Source organism: Ruditapes philippinarum, unplaced genomic scaffold, assembly GCF_026571515.1.
Source record: "Ruditapes philippinarum isolate M1 unplaced genomic scaffold, ASM2657151v2 ctg2598_1_1_1_1, whole genome shotgun sequence".
NCBI classification, from domain to species: Eukaryota; Metazoa; Mollusca; class Bivalvia; order Venerida; family Veneridae; genus Ruditapes; species Ruditapes philippinarum.
In genome coordinates, this window is record NW_026864386.1 from 12,325 (window position 1) to 31,547 (window position 19,223).

General features: G+C 32.8%; 1 protein-coding gene across 1 annotated transcript; it reads left to right on the top strand.

The window, feature by feature from the left end:
• The first annotated feature begins 615 nt into the window (after positions 1-615).
• LOC132725417 (guanine nucleotide exchange factor DBS-like) lies at positions 616-18,914 on the top strand. The gene is made up of 16 exons (XM_060710537.1): positions 616-669; positions 976-1,167; positions 4,711-4,899; positions 6,430-6,699; positions 7,328-7,560; positions 8,140-8,206; positions 8,857-8,972; positions 10,003-10,072; positions 10,595-10,783; positions 11,450-11,578; positions 12,183-12,389; positions 13,030-13,122; positions 13,641-13,719; positions 14,052-14,308; positions 15,956-16,181; positions 18,463-18,914. Exons 1-16 carry the CDS (start codon positions 616-618, stop codon positions 18,549-18,551), a joined length of 2,460 nt encoding a protein of 819 aa, XP_060566520.1. The 3' UTR covers positions 18,552-18,914.
• The last annotated feature ends 309 nt before the right edge of the window (positions 18,915-19,223 follow it).

A 19,223-nucleotide genomic window follows, 5' to 3' on the forward strand; every position in this document is an offset into this window, starting at 1 on the left:
ATCAAAGAAATATGTACTGGACACAATTGATTAAGTTACATGCACATAAACATACCAGACTACCTACTGAACAACTTATTTTGCAGAATAAGAATACTGGTTATTTACTAGTATTAGAATATTGTCTCTAAAATATGATATAAACTATTTTACAAATTAATTATTTTGCAAAGACTTTAATGAAATTGTACAAACCTGATTTTCTTTCATCCATGATTCCTTCTTGTAAACATAACCACAAATGAACGTGGAAAGTTTATGATATTAGAGAAATTCTTATGTTATCATGTACTGAAATGATATTCTCTATAATCTATAACACTGCTAATTTGTTCAGATAAAGGGGGCATATGTTTCACATTGAGTGATTTGCTTAGAAGGAAAAGGGCGTAATTGGCAAATACTACCCTATACGTCAGTTTTGGCATAATGTTTTGCAAAAAAAGTTGAGAATGAAATGGGCATATTTGTCAAATCTGCCCTTTTACCGGTAATTTAGTTTCACTTAAGACCTTTTACCGCTCATTGAAATTAAAAAATGGTTGTTATGGCCTTTGATTTCTAATCAATAACAAAGTCAATAAATGGAATATAGCCAAGATATTTTTACAGAATATGCACATTGCTATGTGTATCACAGAAATGTTTAAATCTGATTTTCGGCAAAATGTAAGTTACGACCTTTTACCACTCAGGTGACGAATTATAAGCTATTCAGCCAATATCTATGTTGAAAATTGCATGCGACCAGTAAAGACCAAGTTCAGCTTGAACAGTGCATGGTCAGCACTGTTTTTGCTATTCTGTTAGTATCTATTTTGAAACTTTTCCTTAAAACGATTGTTTTATCCAGATTGAATCGTTGTCAAGTCCATTTACGATTTTTTACATGGTGAGGGAAATAAATATGCATAATTAGATTAATTTTTTAACTATAAATATATATGTTAATATTTTCATATTTTCTCGTTACAGCAAGAGATAGAACAAGGAGATAAAATGCGAGCAGACGGCGATCAGTATATCATGGATGACCACTACGCTGTAGATAGTATACGACCAAAATGTATAGAGTTACAGAGAATGTGCGAACAATATCGGCAACTTCTGAGACGCCGCAGAGAGATATTGAACAAGTCACATGATCTGCATGAAAGGATCGAAAAGGTTTGTTTTTCAGACATTAAAATTATGTAGTTTCAACATGGGATTTGCTTGAACACCCAGTACCAACATTTTTCAACTTACTTATTTTATAAAAACATAGCAATTGTCTATTGGCTAAAATATGGATCTGTTGTGATCATGAATTCTTGTGTGCAAAACGTTATTGTTTTGTTACATCATGTTATGAAATGTCAAAAAGATGAACTGTAATTATTTTGATTGAAATTAATTTATGATAAATGTGACTCATACATGTGTTGGTTCTGGTTGCTGCATATTGTATGACAAACTGTGACAATAAAAGCCAACTCTCAATAAATCAGCATACTTATGATAAAAGTTATGTGAAATAAAGCAGAACATTTTGTTACTGTTAGAATTAATGAGAAATATGTAACATCCGAGTGTGTGATTATAATTTTGACATTAAAATTAATATGCAAAAATCTAAGATAAAAACATGTAAAAAATCTACTCTGTTTTTATAATCTGTATATCAGATCTGGTTTTTAAGGTTTTCAAAACCTGTAAAATTTGCCTCAGCTGTTTTCAATATAAGCTATAATGAAATAGACAAAATATGTCCTTGAGCCATTCAGTTATTAGATTTGAAAATAAAAAAAGATCTGTTATTATTTTTATTAATTGAGACATGTGACTTTCTTGTTTCATTAAAATCTTAAATTCTTCCTTGAAATATCAACATCATCTCTTAACATCCAATACAAAATATATGATTTCTTAATTTCTTAAGTGGACTACCTTTTTCTATTTAAAGATCTTTAAAAGACTTACTTATTGATTATTGAAATGATAGGTTTTCTCCAAAACTTGATGTTGCTATCTTGTTGAATTATGCAAGACCACATTAACATTTGGATTGTGTAAAAGAATAATTTGATCACACTCGAGTGTTTTAAAAGTTTTACTAAGTAAATTTGAAAAGTTATAATTCATTGTAGATTTAAGGTGTTTTTGAGCAAAATATCTTGTTTTGAGAAAAATAGATTTTCCATGGGAAAATTTTCAATTTAAAGCTAATAAAATTTAATGTCAGAGGTGTTCAGTTTTTCACAAGTTAAAGATTATAAATTTCAGACTTACAAATAGTGTTATATCAGACAATTACATGTTTTAAGACTTTAAGTAGTGGTTATATGTTTAAAGTTGACATATTATAAGCCTTTAATAGGTGTGTTCTCTAATGTAATTGATGTACATATTTTAAACATATGTGTTCTATTTATAATAAATTAATTTACATATTTAAGCCTGTAATTTAATTTTAATGTTCTACTTGTAATTGACCTGCCTATTTCGAGCCATTTGGAGGGAGTTTATTTGAAATTTACCCAATTTAAGCATATAAAAGATGTTCCATTTATATTTAACCTATTTCAAGCCTCAAAAAGGTGTTCTTTTTAGCTCGACTATTCGATAAGAATAAGTAGAGCTATTGCAGTCACCCGAGCGTCGGCGTCGGCGTCGGCGTAACCACTTATGTTAAAGTTTTTGTAATAGTTCAAATATTTTCAAAGTCCATTGACATATGGCTTTGAAACTTTGCACACTTGTTCACCATCATGACCCCAACCTGTAGACAGAAGGAGGTAACTCTATCAAGCATTTTGACAGAATTATGCCCCTTTTTCGACTTAGAATTTACGTTAAAGTTTTTGTAATAGTTCAAATATTTTCAAAGTCCATTGACATATGGCTTTGAAACTTTGCACACTTGTTCCCCATCATGACCCCAACCTGTAGACAGGAGGAGGTAACTCTATCAAGCATTTTGACAGAATTATGCCCCTTTTTCGACTTAGAATTTACGTTAAAGTTTTTGTAATAGTTCAAATATTTTCAAAGTCCATTGAACATATGGCTTTGAAACTTTGCACACTTGTTCACCATCATGACCCCAACCTGTAGACTAGGAGGAGGTAACTCTATCAAGCATTTTGACAGAATTATGCCCCTTTTTTGACTAAGAATTTACGTTAAAGTTTTTGTAATAGTTCAAATATTTTCAAAGTCCATTGACATATGGCTTTGAAACTTTGCACACTTGTTCACCATCATGACCCCAACCTGTAGACAGGAGGAGGTAACTCTATCAAGCATTTTGACAGAATTATGCCCCTTTTTCGACTTAGAATTTACGTTAAAAGTTTTTGTAATAGTTCAAATATTTTCAAAGTCCATTGACATATGGCTTTGAAACTTTGCACACTTGTTTCACCATCATGACCCCAACCTGTAGACAGAGGAGGTAACTCTATCAAAGCATTTTGACAGAATTATGCCCCTTTTTCGACTTAGAATTTACGTTAAAGTTTTTGTAATAGTTCAAATATTTTCAAAGTCCATTGACATATGGCTTTGAAACTTTGCACACTTGTTCACCATCATGACCCCAACCTGTAGACAGGAGGAGGTAACTCTATCAAGCATTTTGACAGAATTATGCCCCTTTTTCGACTAAGAATTTACGTTAAAGTTTTTGTAATAGTTCAAATATTTTCAAAGTCCATTGACATATGCTTTGAACCTTTGCACACTTGTTCACCATCATGACCCCAACCTGTAGACAGGAGGAGGTAACTCTATCAAGCATTTTGACAGAATTATGCCCCTTTTTCGACATAGAATTTACGTTAAAGTTTTTGTAATAGTTCAAATATTTTCAAAGTCCATAGACATATGGCTTTGAAACTTTGCACACTTGTTCACCATCATGACCCCAACCTGTAGACAGGAGGAGGTAACTCTATCAAGCATTTTGACAGAATTATGCCCCTTTTTCGACTTAGAATTTACGTTAAAGTTTTTGTAATAGTTCAAATATTTTCAAAGTCCATTGACATATGGCTTTGAAACTTTGCACACTTGTTCAACATCATGACCCCAACCTCTAAACAGGAGGAGGTAACTCTATCAAGCATTTTGACAGAATTATGCCCCTTTTTCGACATAGAATTTACGTTAAAGTTTTTGTAATAGTTCAAATATTTTCAAAGTCCATTGACATATGGCTTTGAAACTTTGCACACTTGTTCACCATCATGACCCCAACCTGTAAACAGGAGGAGGTAACTCTGTATCAGGCATTTTTTTTACTATCAAGCACTAAGAATAGTCGAGCGTTGCTGTCCTACCGACAGCTCTTGTTATTATTAACCTATTAAGGTGTGTCTGTGGCCAAATGGTTCACTGCTTTGTGTTGGAATCCCAATAGGGCCTTTTGATTTGTTCATGTGAGGAATCTATCCAGCTAACTTACAGCATGTTGGTGGTTCGACATGGTGCACTGTTCGTGCCTGAATTAATGCAATTTGAAAGGGCACCTTGGGTATTCCTCCACCAGTAAAGTTGCCATATGACCTATACTGTGTGGCAACTTAAAACCCAACCAAAAAAAATGACCTATTTAAGCCTTTAAGTGGTGTTGTAATAGTAATTTTTATCCTTTCAAGTTTTTAAGAGTATTCTGCTTGTGAATAATATGTTTAATTTCTATATAAATGTTGTTGTCTTTAATTTCAGGCTAATAAGTGGTGTTCTAATGGAATGGACATGCTAACAAGCCAGTTAGAGAATTGTAACACCCCAGAGAGTATTCGTCAAGCTATTGAAGATATAGATAAATTTGTTGTCACATCCAAGGATCTTAAATTAAACAATCCTAAAGAATTCCGACAACTGTTTGACAGTGTTATCACATCGGATACAAGGGTAAATAAAGTGTTTGTAATCCATTCTAGTTTTGTAGGAAGAGTACTCAGTACATAATTATTATGTTTATTATTTTATTTTCAATAATTTATGTAAAAAAGCAGTGGGAGAATGTTTATCTACAGGTTTAAATTACATGTACAAGCTCAGTACTTTATCATGTAATCCTCAGTAATTTGATCAAACGTTTTCTGTGATGAATTGTTTGATTGTAGTAGAGCAAACACATTTATCGTTTATTCTTCTCACTCCAGTGTCAATGAAGATACTTGTATTGGCATGACAGTCATGAGGTTTTGAGTGTATATTCATTTCATTTAAATTATTAACTGTAGACTCTTAAATCTCAAGGATCATTATTGTAGATCACTGTTCAAGGTCCATAACTCTTATTGTTGATCATTTCTAAATTTCTCCTCTTGCTTTACACAGACTTTATTTTTTGTTTGATTGTTTAGGAAGTAATAAGCTTATAGCAACACTTTTGAATCTGTTCCTGGAACCAACAAGTACTGAGCAATGAATTTAAAGTTTCATGCTCAAAGAAATAATGATTTGCCCCTTATAGGTTTTGAATCCATGTAGCTAATAATTATTAGATTACTAGTCCAATGTGTTAACCACTCAGCCATGCCATATAAATTTAGCTTGTCTTAAGAGGCAAGCAAGTCAATTAGTCAAGCACTGCTTCATCGGCTGCTCTTGTTTCAGTTCCATACTATTATAAAAGTCATGTTTAATATATGAATGAGGTAGTCATGACCATTGGAGAGAGTAGATTATTCCAATCTATGAACACCATTTTTGAGCATTTGAAAATCTTAAGTGATTTCAATTGTCCTTAAAAGTGCAAATTTGAGCTTCAAAAGAAATATTTAACTTCTCAGTTACCTTTTACTATTAGTGACATTAATTTTATATTTTCATATATTAACCAATACCAGTAAGTCTGCAATTCATGATAATGTTTATTTTGTTAACTGTATCTTGGGGTAAAGTTGAGCTATATTAAAATAATAACTTAATAGTGAATATTATGAAATAGGGTGTAGTCAGAATTAATCAGTTTAAAAGGATAATGACATTATGATGTATGAATTATTCAGATGTTTACAGAGATGTCATATCTCTATAATATATAGATGATAATTGATGTGGGATTTCAGATGATATGGCATTTTAATATTTATCCTGCCAAACTGTGTATTTATAGGATGGCATGATTTTATCTTTAAAAAGTATGGGTTCTTTTTGTACTGTACAAAATCTATATTTTTGTTACGATGTACTTCTTGTAGACAGAAAAAGCATTTAAAAGTGGAATATTTTACTTCTGCTCCAACTATTTCTTAAGCTTGTCTGTCAATGAATATAGAAAGTTGCCAGAATTGACTTTAACAATTCCCCCCCCCCCCTCCCCCCCCAAAAAAAATACAAATGAATAATATAAGTAAATAAATAAAAAATTAAAAAATAATAAGTAAAAATTCATAAGTAAATCAAATAAATGAAGGTTATTTGAAATTATAGGCAACAGTCCAGAAGACTTTGAAAAAGATCGAGGATGTTCAATCAATGTGTAGTAAGAGGAAAGCTGACCTTCAGACACAGGCTCGAGCCCAACCTGTACATCATCCAGCACAGCCTGATCTAGTCACTTCCTCCTCTAGAGGTCAAACAACGGTACCAGAGTATGACCTGAGGAAGAAAGGAGGTCACAGAGATCGACACAGGAAAGATAGTAAAGATACTACTAAAAAAGGGGCACCTGCAGTTCCTTCTGTGGAAAAATCTGCAAGGGTAAATTACGCATTTCTTTGTGAAATTGAAAATTTTTGAAAATTTTTCATTTGAGATTTTTATTTTTATTGATAATAAGTTGTTCATATCAATTTTGAAACGTTTCATAGCACAGTCACTTTGATATGAAGTAGAGAAACAATTTCTTTATTAAAATGTTATTTTTTGAAGGCTCTATATTGGCTGTTGTACCTAATTAAACAAAAGGAGATTTAATTTGAAAGGATGACTAACTTTAACACAAGGGATCATAACTGCATGCAATAGAAATTATCCAGAACTTGTCAAAGTAGGTTTCCCCAGCTAATCTGTAGGTACAAACTAACTTTTACCGTTATAGCTTCACGATGCACTTCCCGTCACAATAAATTAGTCAATCTGTTTTGCTTATTTTCTAAGCTGTTACCATAAAAGTTTGTTTGTACCTACATAAATAGCTGGGAAAACCCCAAATAATCTTAATTCTGGAGTAAGTCTATATCCCAAACCCATAACTGTTACATGTATTTTGACGGAATTATGATTCTTGCATGATTTTTTTTCCTGATAAAGCACCGAAAACAGTATCCAGTCCTTCTGACAGCTCTTGTTTTTGAAATGTTTTTAAAATTGTAAGTTTTTGTTACAGATACGTGTTGATGTAGGACCACCCCAGCCACACTCTCGCGTAGACATTGGACCTCCCCAACCACAGCCTCTTCCTCGCACCACACATTATGGATCAACAAGTACGTGCAGTAGTATGTCCACGGTTGACAGCACTGACGGGGCACGTAACTCTCTCGCATCAACCTCGACAACAACCTCTGGGTCGAGTTCTTTCTCCGAACAAATGCTGGAGAGTTTACAAGAAAAAAGACAGTATGTTTTATATGTAATCTTTATATGTAAATGTTAAATAATTAATAATTAAGTATTTTAGTGTTAACTATCACATCATATTATGAAGCTTGTTAACAGTATATTGACCCTTTGTGTTTCTTATTTATATTTTAAGTGTGTAATATAAAGAAATTGTTATGCATTGAATTTATGGTATTTCTATAAAAAGTGATCATTTTCATTCTACTAATAGATGACTGCAATTAGGTGTAACTCTATTCTTGAGAAGCACTTCTAGTTTAGACATATTTATTTAAGCTTGATTGCGAAACAAGCTCTTGCACCTTACATTAATCACTTAACCAGTACTGGTGTCATATGAAGAAACATGGTTTAAACTAGGGTGGTCTTGAAACCATGATCCCTGGGTTGAGAGGCAGACACCTTAACCACTAAGCAGCCAGTCCCCTCAATTGTAAAATATGGAACTGGTTCTTTTCATCTAACATTTACCAAAAACATCTGCTTATACCTCATAAGAATGATTCAAATTCTTGTTTGTTTTGTTTTTTTTTTTCTTGTTTTTTTTTTCATAACTTATTTTATTCTTTTTTATAGACATGTACTAAATGAGTTGATAGAGACAGAGAAAACCTATGTACAGCAGCTTCATGATATATTGAGGGTAAGTAACAAGCAGGGATCAGATAATCTCTTTACCTAAACTTTGTCATAATATTGAGACCTTTATGTAGGAAAAGAATGCTATATACTTGTAGCTGCGAGTCAAATGAAAATGTAAATTTAGTTATAAATGCTTTGTAATTGATCACTCAGGTCTATTATATTCCTGCGCATTTGAACTCAAACCGTGCATTATTCTACAACAATGCACTCAAAATTGAAATCTATTTCCTAAATAAATGAGCAGTCAACTGCATAAAGCGTGCCTGCACTGTGCAGACTGGTTGGTAACAAATATAACTTACTTGTTGCTACCTTACACCATTATTAGGATTTATAAACCTTTTTTTAGCTCGACCATAAGAAGTATATGGAAAGCTGTGACTATTTCCAGAATTATTCCCCTTGATTTTGTAATTTATGTTAACAATGTTATTTTTTTACTATTACTTAATACATTATTATCCATAATTGATTTTTCTTTCATAGTTTTGTCTTCCTTACTGCGTCAAGTATTTTTTATTAGTTGAGCTTCGCAGTCTCCTGTGACAGCTCTTGTTTTGAAAGTGGACATTGTTATGTATGCAATTTTGTGAAATCAGATAGATTTGGAAGTATATATTTATCAAACGTGTTTTGAATTTATTTCAGGGCTACTATTGTGAGATGGATAACAGAACTATGCAACATTTAATCCCTGATGAGCTAATCTCTAAAAAAGATATCCTGTTTGCAAATCTTGATCAAATTTACAAATTTCACCATGAGTAAGTAATTGCTGCAAGTTGGTATTTACTGATCACTATTAATATTAACTTTTATATATCAGTAATGTGTCATTTTGATATGGGATGATTGTTAATTAACCTTTAGCTACTTAGATTTGCCAGCACATTCTGTGCTGTCTTGCTGTCGGATCATGGTCTGCACTGATTGCTGTGTGGTCAGTACTCGAAGTTTTCCCTAAAATGACTCGCGCCATGACAAAACCAACATAATACGTTAACGACCAGCATGGATTCAGACCAGCCTGGGCATCCGCACAGTCTGATCAGGATCCATGATGTCCGCTATCAGTTTCTCTACTTGTAATAGGGTTTGTGCTAGTTGCAAATGCATTATGTTGGTTATGTCATGGCATGGCAAAACTGGTTTTGTCTAGACTATACAGCTGGTGAAGGGTTAAGTTTGTTTATTTGTCAATGGGTGACTAAGATTCTACAGAGCCTTTATATAGACTTAATTTTTGTTTTTTACCAAAAATCTTTTTGTAATATAAGAGCACATATATTTTTTCACAATAAAGTACATACAATTTGTATGGTTTTGGCAAATTTCTTAACAGAGACTGAGAGACAATTAAAAAAGTAAAAATTAAGTTTATTGAACTTGCACTAAGAAAATTTAAATTTTCAAACAATTGGGCTTGTAAGTAAAACAGAATTATTGTAGAAAAAGAATACAAAGTCAGGATGGTTTAGAAATGCATTTAGGCAAAATAATGTTGAAGCGATTTAAAGGCAAAATAAATTCGAATCACACTTGAAATCTTTTTGAAGAATGTTAATGAAAGAACCTTAAGTTTTAATTGGAATTTGGAGGTTTATCCTGTAAATCAACTTGTTATTCTTGAATAAAGAAATTATCTAAATTTGAAATTGAAAATAACTTTCCAGTAATTTAAGTATTAAGTTTAATGCAGTCAAGGTCTTAAATATCATAAAATAGAACTTCTTTTCACTTTGATACAAGGTTATAAAGATATGATAGAGTAAATTATTATGTTTTATATTTTAGTGTGTTCCTGAAAGACTTACAAAGTTGTGCAGACTGCCCCACAAAATTAGGAAAATGTTTTGTTAATAGGGTAAGTACAATATTGAATACATTATGGCCGAAATTTTCTATATAATGTCTATAATTTTACAAATGACTTGAAATTTCCCATTTGTAAAAGTGTACACCTGTTAACAAAGGACAAATCCTCCATACTTCATGGTCATATTTCTAATAGAGCTTATTATTTATTTATGTACCAGGAAGAAGGCTGTTCAGCCATAATGGTATATTATAGGGAATTTTAGTTGCAGATGACTTAATTAATATTTGGTTAATTTATATTTGTATATTTGACAGTTAATACTAAAATTTTATTGCAGGTCATGTTTTGCATGTTTAGCCTAATGTAAATTTCATGCCATTTTATTATTAACAAATGTACTTTTTTAATGTTTTGATAACACATCAAATTGAAGAAGATATATAAACCTATTAAAAGTTGGGTCAAAATGAGTGAAAAATTTAGAATTTAACAATTTACAGACCTGTACATTTTTAAAAACAATGTAGGTACATAATATTTCATATGTATATTTTATCCCTTTCACAGAAAGATGAGTTTCAAATGTACAGTATATATTGTCAAAACAAGCCTCGTTCTGAGGAGTTACGGACTCAGATAGGTGACAATAATCCTTTCTTTAAAGAGTGTCAAAGAAAATTGGGTCACAAACTGCCGCTTGGGGCATTCTTACTTAAACCAGTACAGAGAATTACAAAATATCAGCTTCTATTAAAGGTATGTAGAAATAAGGATTATTTATAACCCTAATTTATGTAATGGATTGATCCTGTCTTGAATATGGACAAATCCATTGTGACTTTACAGGGTTACAATATTAAAAATAATGAATATGAACAGGTAACAGAATAGAACCTGGTCAGACAGCATGGATCTTTATCTTGTTTAAAGAGCTTTCTTATCACAATGGGGAATAAAATTGGTTGCAGACAAATTTATGTGGCTGTTACTAAACCTGAAACCATAAAGAATATTATTTTTCTTTGACTCAGTTTATTTAGAATTTGTTATACATTGGAGTTCAAGTTTATTCAGAATTTTTTATGGTTCAGTCGTGTCAGAAGATATCATAAGCTTATTGAAACACTTGCAAGTTTGTTTCAGGAGCTTGAACTAGTACTAAGCAATGAGTGTAAAGTTATTTATTCAAGAAAACAACAGCTTGCACCTGATGAGGTTTGAACCCACATGGCTCAGCAATTATTAGACTACTAGTCTTAAGCGATAAACACTCAGCCATGTCTGACTTAGTTATTCTTGAATAAAGAAATTATCTAAATTTAAAATTGAAAATAACTTTCCTTATTCTTGTTTTTTAGGTTTTCAATATTTATGATATTTTTAGTCGTTATTTGAAATTTCGTTTGTATATTTGACAATCAGGAGATGTTAAAGTACACTAAAGATGACAGAGTTTGTCAACAACAGCTTGAAGAATCTCTAAACACAATGTTAGAAGTTGTTAGAATTGTTAACAACAGCATGTATGAAGTCTGTATCGTAGGATTTCCTGTAAGTATAAAACTTATGGTCCTTTTTTTGTAGCACCCATACATGGTTATAGATTTTGTTTGTTATATAAAAATAGTTCTATCTTAGTTTTTTATGTGGAGTGTAATTGATTGTGAGAGTGTAAAATGTTCTTTTTTTTACAAGATATATCTGTACATTCCTTAGCACCTATTTCTGTCAGAAAATAATTCATTTATATTAGATAATGTATATAAAACAAATAAATATATTCCAAATGTTGAACATTGGAAGCATCAAGAAAAACATGTTAAAAGTCTTAAATAAACACAAATGGTTTTTTAGCGTAAACACTTTTGGTTTGTGTAAATCTAATGTTGGCATGAGCTTAACTAATAAAATTTCTGACTTCATACATTTAAATGAAATTTGTTGATTTTATGTCAGACAGATAACTGATTGCTCAAATATACATATTCAATATTGATTTGAAATTTCATCTGTTGGGTGAACGGATGGGGAGGCTTCCTTCAAAAAGTCTTAAGTCTGAGTATTTACAAGATTTGGTTAGTATACATGTATTAATTGTAAATAAGTCTTACCTAAAAGTTTTACTTCAATAATTTTCCATTGTTATACTCTACAGGGAAATCTGGCAGATTTAGGTAGGTTACTGATGCAGGGTAGCTTTAACTGTAGCACGGAGCACAAACACGAGAAAATACGAGATATCCGCTTTAAACCAATGCACAGGCATTTATTCCTGTACGAGAAAGCTATATTAATGTGTAAAAGAAAAGAAGATGCTCAAAATGGCGACAGAGACGCATATGCATTTAAGAATATGCTTCGGGTAAGTTTACATCGACACATTTCTCAGTGTTCAAAAGTGACCCAAGTGGCTAGGGACCAAAATGGCTTGGGACCCATTTGGCTAACAAAATCAGTGGCTATCAATCCCTGTGTCTAGCAACCCCATTGGCTACCAACCCCATTGGCTAACAACCGGAGTGGCTAACAATCCCATGGGCTAACAACCCCAGCAGCTAGCAACACCAGTGGCTAGGGAAGTTGATGGCTACTGCAGAATTTATTGCTTGGTACTTAATGACAAACAATGATAGAATAAAAATGATAAAAGAAACTGTCAGAAGTGCATTACTGCTTGCTTCTATCAAATGTCATCAGCTACGGTATCATTTACAAAGAGCACTAATTTCCATTTATAGGTTCAGAGATATAATGATTTTTTTTCCTCTCACATATAATATATGCAACAAAACATAGGCAATGTTTTCTATCTATAAGATTAACTGCTTCTGCTATCCTCATTACAAGAATATGGCTGCAACAAAATGCTACATTAATGGTTAATGGGTTTTATTTATGAATTTTATGTAATGAAAATTGTAGATCTATCTTAAGTTATATATTAATGTTTGATGGTTTAAATTCAAATTCTCAGCAGATATTGTTATAATTTTATGTTACAGTGTAATCAAGTTGGTTTGACGGAGAATATAAAGGGAGATAAAAAGAAATTTGAGCTGTGGTTGAGAGGGCGTGAAGAGGTTTATATTGTACAGGTAAGGTGATTTGAGTATTTTCAACATTCTCTTTTTCCTGGTAATTTTGTATTATTACAAATAGGAGGTGTAACAATTAATTGAATATTCACAATTCAGACTCTTTGAGCTGTCATTGATTCATGTGCAAAGCATATCAGTGATGTGTCAATTATGATGACAAATATCGACGATACACCAATATACCGATAATTACCTATAAATGTTTGTTTTTTTATAGCTTTTTAAATGATTTTAGTAAATTTATGTTCTGTTCATACAATTGTGATGTGTCTTGTTTATAAAAGTCAACTGTATAAATTTTTTCTTTCTGGTAATTTTTTGTCATCACTGGAAAACAATATGTCCATTATGTATCAATAGCATAGTTTTAAACTTGGGCACCTGCTTCTGTATCTATATCGATGACAGCTTACAGACTCTTCAGATTAAATTGACAAAACAAGAGAAAGTTTTGTACTTGGCTTTTTTTTTTTGTTAAAGATTTTATTTAGTGAAATTTCCTGTCATTATTTTAGGCACCTAGTCTAGATGTGAAGGAATTCTGGGTAAAGGAAATCAAGAAAGTGTTGATGAATCAGTTTGATGAAATACGTGGTATGTTATATTTTATATGTTGCTTATGTTACACAAATTAAAGTGTGTAAAGCAATCTATATGTCGTTCAAATGTTGCACAAATTAAAGACTGTGTAAAGCAGTCTATATGTTGTTCATATGTTTCACAAATTAATGTGTGTAAAGCTATATCTTTTGCCAGTACATAATGTTTACAAAGTTATCGTTTGAATTTTGAAAAAAAAAGAATATTTCTAACATTTGTATTTAAGAAATATGTTTATTTCTTTTAAAGTGAATTGCACATGCACAAAACTGTTTAAATATCATTCTTCTTTACATAGCAGAAAAGAAATACATTTTGTTTTGCAGTAAATAAATTGAATCTCGTTCAACGTTCGTCAGAGGATCTGCCTCGTTCCGGTAGTGATAGTGGCATGGAGAGCTGGCGGCACCGGCAGGGTTCCGGTAATAACAACTCATCAACAGTTCCGGTTGGACTTACAATGATGTCTCCCGAGACACCACCCGATCCGAGACTTCAGACAGATCAATGGTCCGATGATGATTATACTGATTCCGAACCTGAAACAGAGCGCCGACCAAATCAGCACACATCTCCGTTAGAGGTATGTACTCTTTACTTTCGCATTTTCTCTTTGTGTTTGTGAACTGTTGGATGAAAGATTCATATATAAAAAAATCGACAGAATTCATGTCTTATACTTCCTTACTTCTTAGTGTTTTTTTTATCTTACTTAAACAAGACAACCAGTTTGTATAGGTTCAAAGCTGTAAGGAATAGTCTAAAATATTGACTTTATTACGATCTTTTGAACTTCATGATAAGAATATAACAATTGTCATCATTCTAGAAAATAATTTATTTAAGTTTTATTGAAGATTTTTTTACTTTCTTTGAAAGGTTATAATTTATATACATTGTACTGTATAAGTGGTTTAGTTAACAATGCAGAAATATTGGGGTATTTTGTGAATTTGAAGAAAATCACTAAAATTTTCTCTAGCGTAGATATCAACCAATCTGGTTTTAAATTGCACAATTCGCTAATATTTCCTCATGCAAAATGTCTGAAATTTGAATTAGCTTAATTTTTGGCACATGGAAATATTTACTTATACAGTAATGCCGTTGACTTTCTGTGGTGTAACAATGTCTTGGTGTCTTACAGATCATATAAAACATACTGTATGTTCTTCATGAATAAGACTTATATGTTGTTTGGCATTTTATCAGTATAACCTGCTTTAATATTAAATTTTGTTAGTGTGAGCATTGCAATGCTAAAATTGTTCAAACTTGCACCAATGTTGGCATTATTTCATTTGCCTTAGTACATCTTTGGATATAATATTATTTTGTTGTATTATACCTTTTCCTAATCAGAATTCTACTGTCACCTTCTGCTTAGTGCAAACGGTAAATTTTGATGACAAGTTTAATATAAATTGCCATTTTCATTTGCTTAAAATCTTGTGCTTTCATTGTAATGAGCAAGAAATTTATTTTTTTATTTTTGACTTTTCTGTTTTAAGCTCATGTGAGTACATAGTGCTCAGAAAGTGAGCTTTTATGATATAGTCAGTCATGCATCATTATTCGCTTTTTTTTTAAACAATATGTTCCCCTAAACTGCTTGATAGATTTTGAGCAATCTTCATACGAATAGTTCTGTGCTAAACTTACGTAAATGGCTCAATGCCCCCTTTAGCGACAAACCTCAGGTGAGCAATTTAGAGCTATCATGTAGCTTTTGTTTAACATGTAATCAAAATTATGCTCCTCTGAGTGGTTCACTACTATAATAAGGTGGTATTTTAATTATTCAAATGTAAGACTGGCTGCATATAAGACAGGGGTTTAAGTTTTTCATCATTCTAAATCAGCAATTTTTTTTGTCTCCTATCTATATAAGACAGCTTTATTTTTTTCCTTACAAATAGTGCACAATATATTTCTTGAAATAAAATGGGTCTTACTGGGTCTTATAGATAGGTAGATACTGAATGTTGCTTTGAAATGTCAACAGTGGTCACACATAATTTCTGTTTAGCTGTTTAGCCCCCTTAGCTTATCTTTGTTCTTACAACATTTTGAAAGAAAGCCGCTTGCACTTTGTTTTCAGAACTGGAGTGTTTTGTTCTGCATGGAATAAAGCAGTGCTTAATTTTGCCGTGCACTTAATCACAGATTTTTCTCACTCTGGCATGCCTATAGCTTTGACCGTTCTTTTTGTTCTTTTTCTTACCCACAGCCCTCCTATTTGCAGCAGTTCGTTGCTATTGCCGACTACGTCCCTATTGATGATGTGGAAATGGGCTTAAGAGAAGGAGACATTGTGGAAATTCTCCGCACAGGAACCACTGGCTGGTGGCTGGCTCATCATATGACCACAAATGATGAAGGCTGGGTACCGTCAACCTACCTGGATCCCGTACCAAATACAGGCTCACGGTCTCTGGCTTCAATGTCAAGTATAGGTATAAAAATTAATAGTTTTTCATTCTTAGTATAGGTATAAAATTAATAGTTTTTAATTCTTTACCAATTATTTTCTCAAGTAACCTCCACCTTTTTAACAACAAATTTAAGATACAAAAGAATATTTGATTGTTTTATTAAAAAGAAATCAACGGAGGTAATGTTATAAAATACATAATAAGTGTAATTCTTAGTTACTTCAGTTACTCATAAATAAGAATTTATATATACTTGAGAAACTGTCATACAGAATTCATATTCATACTTTAGGATAAGTATAATTACGATAAGTATAATTAGGATAAGTATAATTACGATAAGTATAATTATGTTATCTTGGCCATTTTAACCAATTATCATTATAATGATTAATGCACATTTTCTTGTGCAACAAGACCTGCCAAGTCTTCAGATTTTGAAGTCAAACAGTATTACTACTTAATAGGTTTATATAAATTTCAAGTTAATCAATTTATTCTCCCCTTCTTATTTTAAGTTATGTAAATTGTACATCATATAACCTGTTACCATTGGAGAGGCGACTTCTATGTAACACTTAATATTTAAATCTAATTATAATTCATGAATATATAATTTATAATCTGTATATATTTATGCCCCCATTTCGAAGAAAAGGGGGTATATTGCTTTGCACTTGTCGGTCCGTCGGTCCGTCGGTCCGTAGACCAAATGGTTTCCGAGTGATAACTAAGGAACCCTTAGGCCTAGGAACTTCAAACTTGGTATGGTGATTGGTCATGACCAGTAGATGAACCCTATTGATTTTGGGGTCAAGGGGTCAAAGGTCAAGGTCACATTGACCTTGTAAGCAAAAACGGTTTCCGATCAATAACTAAAGAACCTTAAGGCCTAGGAACTTCAAACTTGGTATGGTGATTGGTCATGATCAGTAGATGACCCCTATTGATTTTGGGGTCAAGGGTCAAAGGTCAAGGTCACATTGACCTTGTAAGGAAAAACGGTTTCCGATCAATAACTAAAGAACTTTAAGGCCTAGGAACTTCAAACTTGGTATGGTGATTGGTCATGATCAGTAGATGACCCCTATTAATTTTGGGGTCAAGGTGTCAAAGGTCAAGGTCACATTGACCTTGTAAGCAAAAACGGTTTCCAATCAATAACTAAAGAACTTTAAGGCCTAGGAACTTCAAACTTGGTATGGTGATTGGTCATGATCAGTAGATAACCCCTATTGATTTTGGAGTCAAGGGGTCAAAGGTCAAGGTCACATTGACCTCTTGGGTAAAAACGGTTTCTGATCAATAACAAAAGAACCCTTAGGCCTAGGAACTTCAAACTTGGTATGGTGATTGGTTATGACCAGCAGCTTCAAACTTGGAATGGTGATTGGTCATGACCAGCAGATGACCTATTGATTTTTGAGTCAAGGGGTCAAAGGTCAAGGTCACATGGACCTTGTAGGTAAAAACGGTTTCCGATCAATTAACTAAAAAGGCTTAGGCCTAGGGACTTCAAACTTTGTATGATGATTGGTCGTGACCAGCAGATGACCCCTATTGAGTTTTGGGTCAAGGGGTCAAAGGTCTAGGTCACATTGACCTTGTAAGTAAAAACGGTTTATGATCAATAATTTAAGAACGCTTAGGCCTAGGAACTTCAATCTTGGTATGGTGATTTGTCATGACCAGCAGATTACCCCTATTGATTTTGGGATCAAGGGGTCAAAGGTCAAGGTCACATTGACATTGTAAGTAAAAACGGTTTCTGATCAATAACTAAAGAACGCTTCGGCCTAGGAACTTCAATCTTGGCATGGTGATTGGTCATGAGCAGCAGATGACCCCTATTGATTTTGGGGTCAAAGGTCAAGGTCACATTGACCTTGTATGTTAAAACGGTTTCCGGTCAATAACTAAAGAACCCTTAGGCCTAGGAACTTCAAACTTGGTATGGTGATTGGTCATGACCAGCAGATGACCTATTGATTTTGGGGTCAAGGGGTCAAAGGTCAAGGTCACATTGACCTTGTAGGTAAAAACGGTTTCTGATCAATTAACTAAAAACGCTTAGGCCTAGGAACTTCAAACTTTGTATGATGATTGGTCGTGACCAGCAGATGACCCCTATTGAGTTTTGGGTCAAGGGGTCAAGGTTAAGGTCATGACCAGTAGATACTTGATAACCCTTATTAATTGTTTGATCACTGGGTCAGAAGTCATGCATAATAACCTTATCACATGACTAATTGGCTGCTGATAGGGGGCATACATGTTTTACAAACATATCTTGTTTATATAGGTTCTGGAAGTGTGCCAAGTCAGACTAGTCACTCAAGCATGACCAGTGGCTACAGTGCAACCAGTCCTGTAGATGAAAGTGCTATTTAACTACCACAGCCGTTATAGTGAAACCAAAACAGTGCAATCCCGATAGAGTAACCTCTACTCTTCATAGAATAGACTAGACATTTATTTGTTTACATTCAGATAAAATTCAGCAGTATAATATAAGCTATTCTGCTATAGCTTTTTGGAAGTACATGCTATTTAGTGAAAGTGATCAAAGTCTGTCCTCTGTTCAAAGAGGTTTGACTGTAAAATACTTAAGGTTCAAACATGTTACCATTGATATACTGTTTGTTTTTTGTGTTTTAAACAAAATGGTCTAACTGTTAATTGACACAAGTAATCAACAAAATATTCAACGTGATGCAAATATAGTACTTGAACAATTTATGATTCAATACCATTAGGTGGTTCTACTCAGGTGCCCGTTTGTGCCTGAAATAATGAACAGAAGAGCACCTGAGGTCTTCCTTCACCAGTAAAGCTGGAACACCACCATATAACCTATAATGTGTCGGTGTGATGTAAAACCCAATCAAACAAACAAATCAATACCATGATTCAACTGTAGAATTTGAAACCTGACCTGAAACCAACTTATAAATGGATTCAGTGCTACACAGCACCATTGCTGAGAAATGTCCTTCTATAATAATAAATGATTATTGAAATTGTTTGGACTGCTTTTGTCATTTACAGTCCATTTTTCAAAAA